The sequence below is a fragment of the Aulonocara stuartgranti genome (genome assembly GCF_965226115.1).
Source record: "Aulonocara stuartgranti genome assembly, chromosome: 10".
In the NCBI taxonomy this organism is placed as follows: Eukaryota; Metazoa; Chordata; class Actinopteri; order Cichliformes; family Cichlidae; genus Aulonocara; species Aulonocara stuartgranti.
The window spans coordinates 15,312,469-15,323,085 of NC_138946.1; the positions used below are offsets into that span (position 1 = coordinate 15,312,469).

General features: G+C 39.0%; 1 protein-coding gene across 1 annotated transcript; it reads right to left on the reverse strand.

Annotated features, from left to right (window-relative positions):
• Nucleotides 1–98: 98 nt before the first annotated feature.
• On the reverse strand, nucleotides 99–10,617 carry ca4c (carbonic anhydrase IV c). Its single transcript, XM_082547940.1, has 8 exons — nucleotides 10,437–10,617; nucleotides 7,686–7,733; nucleotides 4,325–4,489; nucleotides 4,035–4,180; nucleotides 3,607–3,699; nucleotides 3,455–3,525; nucleotides 2,950–3,109; nucleotides 99–2,612 (listed from the first exon to the last, which is right to left on the reverse strand). The coding sequence occupies exons 1-8, from the start codon at nucleotides 10,489–10,491 to the stop codon at nucleotides 2,424–2,426; spliced, it is 927 nt and encodes a 308-aa protein (XP_082404066.1). The 5' UTR covers nucleotides 10,492–10,617; the 3' UTR covers nucleotides 99–2,423.

Sequence of the window (10,617 nt, forward strand, 5' to 3'; positions counted from 1 at the left end):
GATTAATAAGTCTGATTTCCACCACAAAAACATCTGATGTGATTTACTTTACTCTCTAGCCATCCTAAAGACACACACAGCCTATTTTACTGCACAGACAAGAACGTGTATTTATTTATGTCACATAAGTGGATCCAACATTACTTTATGGCAGGTTTATGCAGGATTCACACCTGCGCTGACAATTGAGAGAAACTCTGAGGTGCCTGTTTATTTAAATGCTCCAGTGTGGCCGTTTACCAGTGAAGTCATGTAATGCAAGCATGGTTTCCTGTTGTATATGAACAAAGTTACCAACAGTCGGCTATGATAAACACAACTGACCGGGGCAGAATGAACTGCAAGGCAGATTTATTTCCATGGTGCTTAAAACAGTCAGTTTCATTCATTTTAAACTGATCTAATTGAATCTGTAGAAATCCAAATTGGTGAATACTCAATATAAAATCAGTCTCACTCACAGTAAGGGTTCAGATAAATCCACTGACGTCAGCTGTTAGTTTACTGATTGAAGTTTTGGGTTTGGATTTTGCACATCATAAGAAGTCAAGAACAAGTTATTACTCTGGCAGAGGATTAATATTAATGTATACTTCATTGATCCCCGTGGGGAAATTACTGTCTCTGCATTTGACCCATTCACTCAGGGAAGCAGAGGGCAGGCGCACCGGGGATCAGTGTGTAGGGAGAGTGCCTCGCTAAGTGGTACCTCAGGGTAGCTGTTCAGTGTATTCGAACCCCCGACCTTCCTATCATGGGGCGACCACTCTACATACTGCTCATTGGATTGCTGGAGGATTACTGGAGTTTAGATCTTAATTAAAACATGCACAGGTACATTTATGAGATGCCTTAATTACCAAATGCTTTGTTAAACTCTCTAAACAACAAAGATACAAATATATACATGAAAAGCAACGACAAAAATAGTAGAATAAAGGTTATTATTTAAAGAATCTCTCATGTTTTGAAAAAGGAAGAAAAATATGTTAAACCTCTAATTCTATATATCGGTTTATTACTTTTGTCCACAAAAACATCTAGGAGAAAATAAGCGTTAATATAAAGCAGTAAAACATGAATATTAAAAACTGACCTCCCCCCTAAAGCCCCAAGTGCTGCAGGGTACTAAAGCTCACACACATACTATGTTGGTTTTCGGTTTCCTAGGTCAGAAATACTGACATAATTGAAGTCAGTAATACTTTCAAATTCAAATCTACTGCCATGTTAGCGGCTTCAGCTGAAGTCGGCATGTGCTAATTAAATTTGATCATCATACAAATTTCTGTTTGAGATGAAGATGGTGCTGCTTTATGGTTTCAACGTTTTAAATTGGTCTGGTCTGAATCAGTTGATCGGTTTGTTTTTCTTTCTTTCAGCTTCTTTCCACAAAGAGAAAAATCCCAAAGAATCATCATGCATCCCTTCAAATCACCAGAAAACGTTCATGTAGCTCAGATATGTCTATGGTGGGGAGGAAGAAAGTAAATATAGGAAGGTCTTCTTAAATAGCACATATATGTTTGCATTTATGAAACACGCCCAGTTAGCTGTTTTAACTAGTATTACTGTGGAAGCTGCCATTCTTTGCATGCTCCACCATAGCTGCGACATCAGGCTACAGGAGCCGAGTGCACTCACATTTTAGTCAAAACTTGCCTGGATCATTTTCACACCACTACCGAATTAGTTTGGTGACTGAGACCAGTTCCTCTAAAGGCTGTTGTTATCATTCTGCTCAGTACAATATGTGAATCTGTACAGATTTAAGGACAAACAATCCAGTATCTTCAGAATCAGAACACTTTAATAATCTCTAAGGAAATAAGTTTGACACTGCTGATGGTGGTGCTAGGAGAAAACTATCTAATAGGGTTGTACGAGACACTGCCTGGCAGTCATGTACCTAAATGTGGGCATTGCTGCTGATGTGATCAACTTTAATTGATGGTAATTTGTCAGGAAAAATGGATCATCTTAAAAAATGATTAAGTATGAATACATTACCAATAGTTAATGCAAAACAACTGCCCCTTTTAAGGGTAGCAGTGGCATTTTTAATAAAAACATTTCTTTGCATCTCTAATTTTTGCATACCCTCTGATCTGCAGAGGAAGGCTGAGCTGTATGTATCTAGCTCTATGTACTTATCTTCTGCTTAACTCAAAAAGGGACCATTACTTACTAACGATACATCATGCTTTATCATGTGACTAAGATTCATCAAGAAAATGTTTACTGAAGTTATAACCCAAGGAAGGGGTTATAAAGGGCAAATACTTTTTCACAGAACTGTATATATACAATCAGACTTTGAGAAGTCACTCCCTGCTGGCCATAAGAAAAAATGCAGATTTAAGACTTTGTGCGTTGGCTTCGCTGTTCAGACTTGAAGACTATGCCCATTTCTTGCTGCGCATTCAGTGTGCCAGACCCAGCGTAACAGTCACAAATGATAAAAACAGACACCAAAAATGTGTCGCAGTTGTCTGAGCTGTACCCGACTTTGAGGAGTACACAATCCTGCCATCCAGCGGCTGCGTAGGTCGGAAAATGTCAGTCATGGGATGCCCTGTCCAAAAGCGACACTGCTTAACTATCGCATCCAGCTGTGAAGTGGAGAGGGAAAAAATGTGTTTGAGGAGATGAAGAGTTGTTTAAAGAAGGAAAGTTGTTGTAGGTCTTGACCTCTTAAATGCAAAGTGTTTCTGAAAAGTTTTTTTCTTCCCCCAGGAGTTTTCTACTTTTGTAGTTTTACTAGTTTTATTTTGCAATTTAATATCACATCTCCATAACTTCTTCAAATATGCTGTTTTTGTTTACATTGTGAAAGAGTAAAGAAATGTCCGTTTGGAGGTTCACAGGTTTATGGATGAAATGCAACCAAAAGCACTAGTTTCTCTACTGTGAGCCTTTTATCTCTTTCACTTATTTATTCTTGCTTACCTGTCGACTACTGATGGCCAGCTTCCTGTGAAACACTGTCCAGGCAACTGCCTGCTCACATCCCGGCGTTGTCATGGAGCCCACGTAGCGGTAGTAACCTTGTAGGTCCTTTGCAGCTGGGATAATGTCACCGAGTCTAAAGTTTGGGATCACTGTGGTGCTGCCTTCATGTGACAAAGAAAGAAGCAAAGTCAGGACTGAATAAAGCTTATTGTGCCCTGATGTGGGAAACAATTATTTGATCCCAATCCGGATCAACTCCTCACTTTATTTTAATGGAGAGAAACAGATTATCCACCAAAAATCCTGAAAAAAATTATTACATGAAAGCAATAACCTGACTTATTGAATTTAAGTATTTGATCTCCTGCAAATCACAGATGGGAAGATAGATTACAATCAATCGATTAATTGCAGATACTCCTCAACTGGTTATATGTATAAAGCACACCTATCCACAGAAATCAGTTTCTTCCAACCAAAGAGCTGCAAATTAACAGCATACATACCGTTGTTTTGTACGCGGCCCAGCGCATCTATTACTGTGTCCAAATGAGGATGATCATCCGCTGTTTCCTAGAAAGATACCATCAATACTATGCCGCAAGTCACGTCTTAACATTTTATGAAGAAGGTGAAAACATCACAGTGTATTACCTCAAACAGGAAGGCGAGCAGAGCTATACCTGCTGTGTCATGTTCGGCCTCCGCCAGAGAGCTGTACGGCTCCTTAATGTGGACTATGTGCATCTGTATAAAGAAAAGAGTACTTACTGTACTGCATCAAGGGCCCTTTCTGCTTTCAGAGATCAGATCAGTCACATAATTTTTTCAACAATGGATATAACAATATTAATAAAATGTTATTAATGACCCTCCTGTGTCATTGTGGTGTATCTGTTAGCCTTACTGAGCAGATTTAAGGTAAATAAAAGGGAATAATAAGGGAATAAAACATGAAATTTTTCACACTAACATAACTGCCATGCTTGAACATTTTTAATGTCAGAAAACCAAATCCATGTGCCAACAAAATTATTGACCTCTACTCAAATCTTTTATAACTTTAATGATGACTCCTTTACCTCCATGGGGAATCTCTCTCCGTCAATGGTGTGCTCTGATCCTGGTCTCCCATTCCCTCCCCAGTGGAGGTGAAATTGGGCGGCTCTGTAGTGACCTGGCAGAGCTCCCCCAATGAATCGAACAGACGCCGGCAAAGCAAAGTGGGCTGCAGGGGCGAGAGATTGTCACTGAGCAAAGGTATTATGTTACTTTAACAGTTATTTTTATGTAAACATGTTGAAAGTATTTGGTCGTTAAGGGAAAAAACACGCTCTGTGTGCCAGACTGGATAAGATCGGCTCTTCATTACCAGAGTGCCCTTTGTTTTCCACTGTCATGTTGATTGTGTCGGTGTGGCCAATGAAGTTGAAAGGTGACAGGGCGATGTCGATGTGGACTTTGCTGGTCACGATGTTAATCGGTGACTGGCGTAACCCTCCACATTTTGGGAATTGAGTAGCCCAGTGGTTGGGGTCTAAGCGACACAAACAGGAAAAGCAACAGCATCATCAGATTTTAGGCTTCACTGACCATACAGAGTGCTGCCTCTCAGAGAGTCCATGAAGATTGCCTCCCCCACCCATGCTGGCTGAAAAGACAGGATGCCTGCCTATTTACGTAAACGCTTACATATTGTATTTTTTAAAGACTTATTTTGGGGCTTTTTTGCCTTTGTTCATCAGCTGAACAGCCAAGAGTAGACAGGAAGGGGGCAGGAGAGGACACACAGCAAAGGCCTGCAGGTCAGACTCAATTTATAAAGCAACAACAAAATGAATAGTGCTCAGCCAATTCACCTCATGAATGACGAATATTTGCTGGTGCTGTAGATCTCAATGAGAATGAACATCACTTTCTTCTGCTTTCATTTTGCTACTTTGGGTTTGCTTCTCACAAACACAAGAAACTGCACCTGTGTCCTGTGGCACTTACTAACAGCTGAATCTTGTTTTTTTTATTATCTTGGTTTAGATCTCTCATTACATTAAGAAACTTTAAGATGAAATTGACTGTTTGAATTACCATCAAACTGATGCATTAAGATTCTCATGGGCACCTTCATGTTTTTAGTCTTCAACTATATTACTTAATATATTACTATATTAATTTGGTTTTTGATAGTGATCTGATAGTGTATTATTTTTTTTGACACTTTCAGGACACTGGTAGCAATTTTATTATAATTTTGTATTTTTATTTAATTTTTTACTTTTTATTTTGCAGTTTAGTTTTAGCTGGTCTCCAATGTGGGTATCCTTGTTTCAGTTTGTCTGAAGATGTTTAGTTTTAGTTTAGTTTGTTAATAGTTTCAGTTTTTAGTTTTAGTCTTTTTTTAAAATGTTATTATATTTAAGGAAAAGTGTTTTAAAAAAGTGTTTGCCCCCTTTATTATTTCCTAGTGTTTTGGATATTTGTCATACTTACATGTTTCAGATGATCAAAGAAATTTTAATATTAGACAAAGATAACGCGAGTAAATACAAAATGCACTTTTTAGATTATGATTTTATTGATTGAGGGAGAAAGGGTGAACTAACCTAAACCTACCTGGTCCTGTGTGAAAAAGTAATTGCCCCTCTTGTTAAATCACAAATTAAATGTGATAAACCACATGTAAAAGATCTTAAAAAGCAACACATCATGTCACGATCTAAAGAAACACCTGAGAAACAAAGTCACTGACATCTATCAAGGGTTAAAAGGCCATTTCTAAGATTTTGGGACTCTGATGAAGAGTCATTATACACAAGAGGAGAAGACTTGGAACAATGGTGAACCTTCCCACGAATGGCCAGCTGACCAAAATTACTCCAAGAGGGCACAAAAGAGCCCAGAAAACTTTAAAGGACTGCAGGCTTCACTGCCTCAGTTAAGGTCAGAGTTCATGATTCAACACTAAGAAAGAGACTGGGCAGAAATGGAATCCACGGGAGAGTTCGAGAAGACCACTGCTGACCATGAAGAACACAAAACCTCGTCTCACATTGGGTAAACAACATTTTTTCGATCCCCTTGACATTTGGGAAAATGTGGACTGACGAGACAAAAGTTGAACTTTTTGGAACGTGTGTATCCCAGTACTTTTGACGTAGAAGTAACACAGCATTTCAGAAAAGGAACATCATACCAACAGTAAAATATGATGGTAGTGTAATGGTCTGGGGCTGTTTTGCTGCCATGAACCATGAATTCTGCTGTCTATCAAATCATGAAGGAGAATGTCCGGCCATCTGTCCATGACCTCAAGCTGAAGCACACTTGGGTTCTGCAGCAGGACAATGATCCAAAACACAAAAGCAAGTCCACCTCTGAATGGCTTAAGAAAAACAAATGGAAGACTTTAGAGTGGCCTAGTCAAAGTTCTGACCTGAATCCAACTGAGATGCTGTGGTACGACCTTAAAAAGGTGGTTTATGTCCGAAAACCCTCCAATGTGGCTGAATTACAGCAATTCTGCAAAGATGAGTGGGTCAAAATTCCTCCACAGTGCTGTAAAAGACTCATTGCCAGTTATTGCAAACTCTTGACTGCAGCTGCTGCTGCTCAGGTTCTTCCAACCACTTATTAGGCTTAGGGGGCAATCGATTTTTCACATAGGTTTGGATTTTTTCCCCTTAATAATAAACACCTTCAATGATTTGTTGGTGGAAAACTAACAAAATAACTCCTAACTTAGAAACTATGACAATAACTTTTTGGCATGGGATACGCTTTGAGTGTAGTTTGTGATTTTGTGTATAGTACACTAACAGGTTATTACAGTTAAAACAATTTTAATACATGTGCAATGTTTCTGAATAAGTAATATTTTATTTGGAAGATAACATAAATTTGTGTTTCAAAACTTGAATGAATGCCACATGTGTATTATAGCCACATAAATAAACAAATTAACTATACTCAGAATTATGTCAAATATATTAAAATGGGTTTCAACAGGACAAATAACAGGACCTCCACCTGTTTTTGCAATACAAATGTCTTAAAGTACAAAGAAAATAAAATGTTTATATATAAAATAAATGACTATTCCTTTAAAAGTAAATACTGCTCAGAAAGTGAGCTGCATTGGTGAAGGTTTGATCTCTGAGTCATTCTTGATTCATTTAACTATTGTTTTCCAAGTTCAGAAAATCTTTTTCATTTTTCAAAAGTCCAGTGTTTCACCTGGTGGCTGTAGCTCAGGAGGTAGAGCAGGTAGATCACCTACTGATCAGAAGGTTGGTGGTTCAATCCCTGGCTCCTCCATGCCAAATATCCTTGGGCAAGATACTAACTCCAAGTTGCTCTCCGATGTATCCATCGGAATATGAATGTGGTTAGACAGCACTATGTTTAGAGAAAGTGTATGTGGCATGTTGTATAGAGCGCTTGGAGTACTCTGAGAGAGTAGAAAAGTGCTCTATATGAATCAGTCCATTTAGTTTTTATATTTTCCACATCTAGTTTTAGTTTAAGTTAAATGCAATAACTTTATTCTGAAACTGATGACGTTTAACCAAACAGATTTTTGGAGGCCAGTGAGAACCTCTGTGGTTAAGCCCAATAATAAAATAAATGGTTAAAGAATTGTTCATATTGCAGTGGTTTACATCCTTGACTTGCAGGATCTTTGACACTTTTTGGATTTTCCTCTAAAATTTTGTAGGTTCCTTTCTTTCTAGTCTTACCTCTGCATGGGTCATCACAGGCATTCTGGTTTTGATAACACCAGTTAGCTGGAGAAAAAGTAAAACACTGAGATTAGACCCAGGAACACACACAAACAGACACACATAACCTGCAGTGTACACAGCGCTTATATTTATGTTCGGGATGGTGCTGCGCTGTGCCAGGCCAACAGTCTCCCTGCAGTTAATAAATGAATATTAATTAAGTTCACGCTCTATTAGACACAGCGTTTATTTTTTTCTTAGTCAGCAACTAGCTGATCTGCTCATGTGTTTGTCCTCTGCACCTGAACTTTGCAGCTGACATATTATTAGTCTTCACATGACACATGTGCTCAGTGTGTTAAAAATATGCTGTGTCCATTAATATGTTATCTGATAAAGCACAGACAGAATGATGTGTGATTACAAATGACTGATCCTTACGATTTATTGATTTATTACAATGAATCACCCTGCCTCCCTGCAAATTTAGTCTGACTGCTGAGCTCAGTGCACTTTGAAAAAGTTGCACAAAACCCACCTCTGCAAAAAGTGAAAAAGACATCCAAAAATGTGTTCAGTCAAATTCACAGACCCCCACACTTACTTCCTTTGTTTACAAGAACAACAAAAGCTGTGCCAGAACAAGAGAGTAGTATAAAAATATATTGACCGAAGGTCTTACAATAAAATAAATTAGCAGCTTACATTTAGTTTTCAAACATGTTTTACTCAGTTTAAATGTTGGAAAATGTGTCTGTGTGTGACAGTGAGTGGAAGAGATGCAGGCGGATTTTAATCACCCAGGTCAGCTGGTTGTTATTACACTGATTGCTTTCAGTGCAAAGTGGCTTTATCCGACTCCTTAACTGCCTCTGCACCGCTGCATTAAGCGTGTTCATTCAGCAGGTGCTGATGACGTTATTAGAGTTGTGCCGTGGTTGTGTATTGTGTTTCTGATGTGAATGAAAGTCCGGTGTTTGACTCTGCAGTGGGAATGAAAGCCGCTATAGAGAACCATTTAGCTAATATAGGAACACAGATTAGCCCTGCTGACTCCCACAATGCCGTCCTTTGAAAAGGGGACAGTGGTTCTCACCAACTGAGAACAATACACAGCTGGAGGCTGGCTTTACACCACCTGGTTCATTCACCTGTGTGAGACTGAGCAGCGGGGAAAAGTCAGAGTGAAGTCTGTGCAGTGATTACCTCGCTAAATTCCCAGTTTTACTTTCCTTACACTGACAATATCTTCTACAGTTCACCATCTGAGCTTTCAGAGTGGCTCCATGCAGCCTAAACTTGGAGCTTACACATGACAACGTGAATCCCTGTGAGAAAATAATTAAACTCTTACTGCATTGACAGAAATTAAGAAGGTAAGTAACAGCAGGTGCTGCTGATCAGTTGCACTTAATATAGAGTGAGCGCCTGTGTAAAAGCAGATGTTTTGGCAGTTTGCTGATCTGGAGCACTCGGGTGTTTGTTAACACGATGTCACAATCTTTCCAGGAGTGGAAGTCCCGGCAAATTTTATATGTCAGACTGTGCAGCGCTCAGAAACTGCAAAAACATCCAAGCACTACATCTCAGACTCCAGGCCTCGGCTAAATGTTAAAGTTCATTACAGTAACCAGAAACCACAAGACATCTGGAGCAATGTCCTTTAGACAGAGGAGCCCACAGTGGAGATATTTGGCCATGTTTGGCAGAAACAGAAACACCTAATACCAGCTTCAGGCGAGGTGGTGATGATAAGTGATTGATTTGGAGCCACAGAAATTTGGCACCTTGTAGTGAATTCGTCGACAGGAACTGATTGAAAAGATGCAGCAGGACCACAAACCTGAAGCTATGTTCAGTTCAAGCTATAAGAACGGCCCAAAGTTCCTCCACAGTGATGTGAGAGACTGATAAAATTATAAAGAAAACGGTTGCTTTAAATTAAAATGTTGTTCTTAGGACCTGTGGAAATGTTCTTTTCATGGGATTGTAGCTCAGGACACTTAGAGGCTCTTCTGCAACTTGTTCTGGTTGGTAGCGATGAGTTTTTTGTGGCAGGTGTTCTTAAACTGGAGAAAGATATTGCTGCAAAGCAGACACTGGTTTGTTGACTTTTATGGCTCCATTCTTGTGACTCTTGTGAACTGCAAGCCAAAACACCTGCTCCCCGGCAAACTTTCAAAATCAATTAATTTTTTACGTAAACTTTAGGAAAATGAAAAACTCACAGATGTGAGATTTGCACATCCCCAAATGGGAGAATTGGTTGCTTTTCCACTGCTTTCATGATCTAGACGAACTGTTTTTGAGTCTTGGACTTTGTTTCAACAGAAAAAGACATCTGATGTTGCCTCTAATCCACTTTTTTCCACTATGATTTGCAGGGCTTTGTCATTTAATCATATAGAAAAACTAATGAGCCTATTAATTAGTAATAAAAATCATTGCTGTTTGCAGTTCAGCTCGTGATCTTTCCAGTTAATATTTAAACATTCATGAAGAAGTAGCAAGAAAATTCAAAATATGTTGTAGATAGTTGTGTTGCTGCTTTGATTCTTAATAATCTCATGGCACTTGTCTTCCCACAAATTACAGCATGTTTAATCAAGTGTGGCTGCAGATGTTTTATCGTCATATCCACCCTTTTGACTTAAACAAGAACAAGTTCAAACTAAAAAAATAGGCGCAGAAAACTGAAGCCCATCATAGTTCCTGCATTTAGCTTAAATGCAGTTATACTGTGTATATTATGTGTGAGTCTCCTACCTGTGCAGCGGGAAAGGAGAAGATGCAGAGTCAGGAGGTAGAGAGAAAAACCCATGATGAAGTCAGGCGAAGCTCCTCATAGACTAAATTTCAGCTGTCTTCACACACCAACTCAGCCACCTTTGAAGGTGGGAGGGAGGTGATTATTGTGTGTTTGTGTGTGTGTGTGTAAGTTATTCTA

Excerpts from the sequence above, each read along its gene's own strand:
- ca4c (XM_082547940.1), bottom strand. The coding sequence starts at position 10,491 with ATGGGTTTTTCTCTCTACCTCCTGACTCTGCATCTTCTCCTTTCCCGC. Across the intron at positions 4,181-4,324 it reads GGAAAACAAAGGGCACTCTG|CCCACTTTGCTTTGCCGGCG; the intron begins GTAATGAAGAGC and ends TCGCCCCTGCAG. Across the intron at positions 3,110-3,454 it reads CGCGTACAAAACAACGGTAT|CACCACAGTGATCCCAAACT; the intron begins GTATGCTGTTAA and ends ACATGAAGGCAG.